At 42.1% G+C, this 1,797-nt stretch overlaps 1 protein-coding gene across 1 annotated transcript in view; it reads right to left on the bottom strand.

Annotated features, from left to right (window-relative positions):
• The window catches only part of CASK (calcium/calmodulin dependent serine protein kinase), a gene marked incomplete at its 3' end in the record, with an annotated part of 276,912 nt that overhangs the window by 30,067 nt on the left and 245,048 nt on the right, over nt 1-1,797 (bottom strand). Inside the window, exon 19 of the mRNA XM_077768526.1 lies at nt 481-677. Coding sequence (XP_077624652.1) covers nt 481-677 — 197 coding nt within the window. The remainder of the gene's footprint in view (nt 1-480; nt 678-1,797) is intronic.

The raw sequence follows: 1,797 nt of genomic DNA, 5'->3' as shown, positions 1-1,797 counted from the left end.
CCAGCTGTCCCAACCTCCTTCTAGACCTGCCTCTCCTTTTGTGTAAAACAAAGACCTGGCTCTGTAAGTAGGAACTGACTAGATGCTGAGGACTTAGAATTCTTGGATGACTGGGGCATCTGGGTGGCATTGGGCGTCTGACTTCGGCTCAGATCATGATCTTACAGCTGGGGAGTTCAAGCCCCACGTCAGGCTCTGTGCTGACAGTGTAGAGCCTGGAGCCCGTTTTGGATTCTGTGTCTCCCTCTCTCTCTCCCCTCCCCTGAGCATGCTCTCTTTCTCAAAAATAAATAAACATTAAAAAATGTATAGAATTATTGGATGAGTAACCTGAGTTCTGTTTGGCTAGCAGAGCAAACAGGTTTGACCTGATAAAACACTGTAAAGTTGAAAAGTGGACGTCGGGGCTCTGTTTTTATTATACAACCAAACCAAACCAAACCAAACCAAACCAAACCAAACCAAACCACAAAAACATACCATTCCTGAAGTTCAGGAGAAGGAATGAGACCTGCGGTTCCATTTTTGGAGTTTTCCAGTTTACCCTGCCACCAGTTGTGATCATCCTTACTAATAATCTGGATAATGTCGCCAACTCTGAATCGAATGCCAGCTTCTTTGCAGGGGATGAGGTCATCCTTGGCTGGATCATATTCAAATTGTGCTCTTACATAGATCTATAAAACAGGAGTTTGTAAGAGAGGCTGCCATGGTGACATGGGAGCAAACAGCTCTAACCTAATAACCACACACCAACACTTACAATACAAACAGGACATTAGATGGTGAAGCCAAATGATGCATGGAAAATAGGACACAGAACTGCTACCACTAGAGACAATGTACTACCTTGGATGTGTGCAGGTTCAAGTCTTGGTGCTTATTTGTTTGGAGGGAGCACTTAAGATACTTTTTTAATAAAAATGAAGACTTAATTTCTGTGTCTACTGTAACAGAATAGGCCTATAATTATAGACAAGTACGCTTACCATTTTTAAATCTGCATATATTTAGCTCATGTGGGGGGCAAGTTGTCATGATCACGTGGCAGCCTTTACGCCACATGCCACATACACAAGCATTCAGGGTGGGTTCTAACCTGGAAGCAGCACGTGATACAAAGCTAGCAACATGCCGAGCGGTGTGACAACTGGGGGCGTGTCCACACACTGCTGACAGACTTAAGTGTAATTGAAACAATTTTTAAAGCACTTAAAACACAGTGTTATTAACTTTTTCAGAAGGATTGGGGCTTTGTATTTTACTCGTCTTAGAGAAGAAAAAGGACTTTGAATCCTGGCTTTGCCGCTTGAAGTCAGCAGAGCTGCACACTCTGCATAGTTCAAGGCTCTGGTTTCAGGATGTGTAAATATAACTAGTAAATATTATACAAGGAAACAGATTAGCACATGAGGGGTTACATGGCAGCGTTTTATGAATTATCGGTATTTCTAAAATGCTTTAAAATATGGTGCTACGTATCTAATGCGGTCTTCGGAATAAACTGGGGGGGAATTCTAGCAAGTGCTAATTTTATGCAGAATTTAACGCCCAATCAGGTTATTTTTTTTTAAAACCAAATTCCAAGAAGATTTCCAGAAAAATTCTCTCTCGAAATTAAATTTGAATATTCATGTTTAAGTCACTGTAAAACCAACCTGAAGGCTTTGGAACTGTTGTGTGATTACTGTTGCTCAAGTTTTCTTTTCAGAAAGCAGGCCTATTAAATTGCCCGGTCTCTGCACTGGCACCCGAGAGCTGTATTCCTGAAGGGCTGGCAAACCGAGCTGCCGGCTC

This window comes from Crocuta crocuta, unplaced genomic scaffold (genome assembly GCF_008692635.1).
Source record: "Crocuta crocuta isolate KB4526 unplaced genomic scaffold, BGI_CrCroc_1.0 scaffold467, whole genome shotgun sequence".
Taxonomy (NCBI): Eukaryota; Metazoa; Chordata; class Mammalia; order Carnivora; family Hyaenidae; genus Crocuta; species Crocuta crocuta.
The sequence above is the reverse complement of the archived record's forward strand: the minus strand, read 5'-3'. Positions and strand labels throughout refer to the sequence as shown.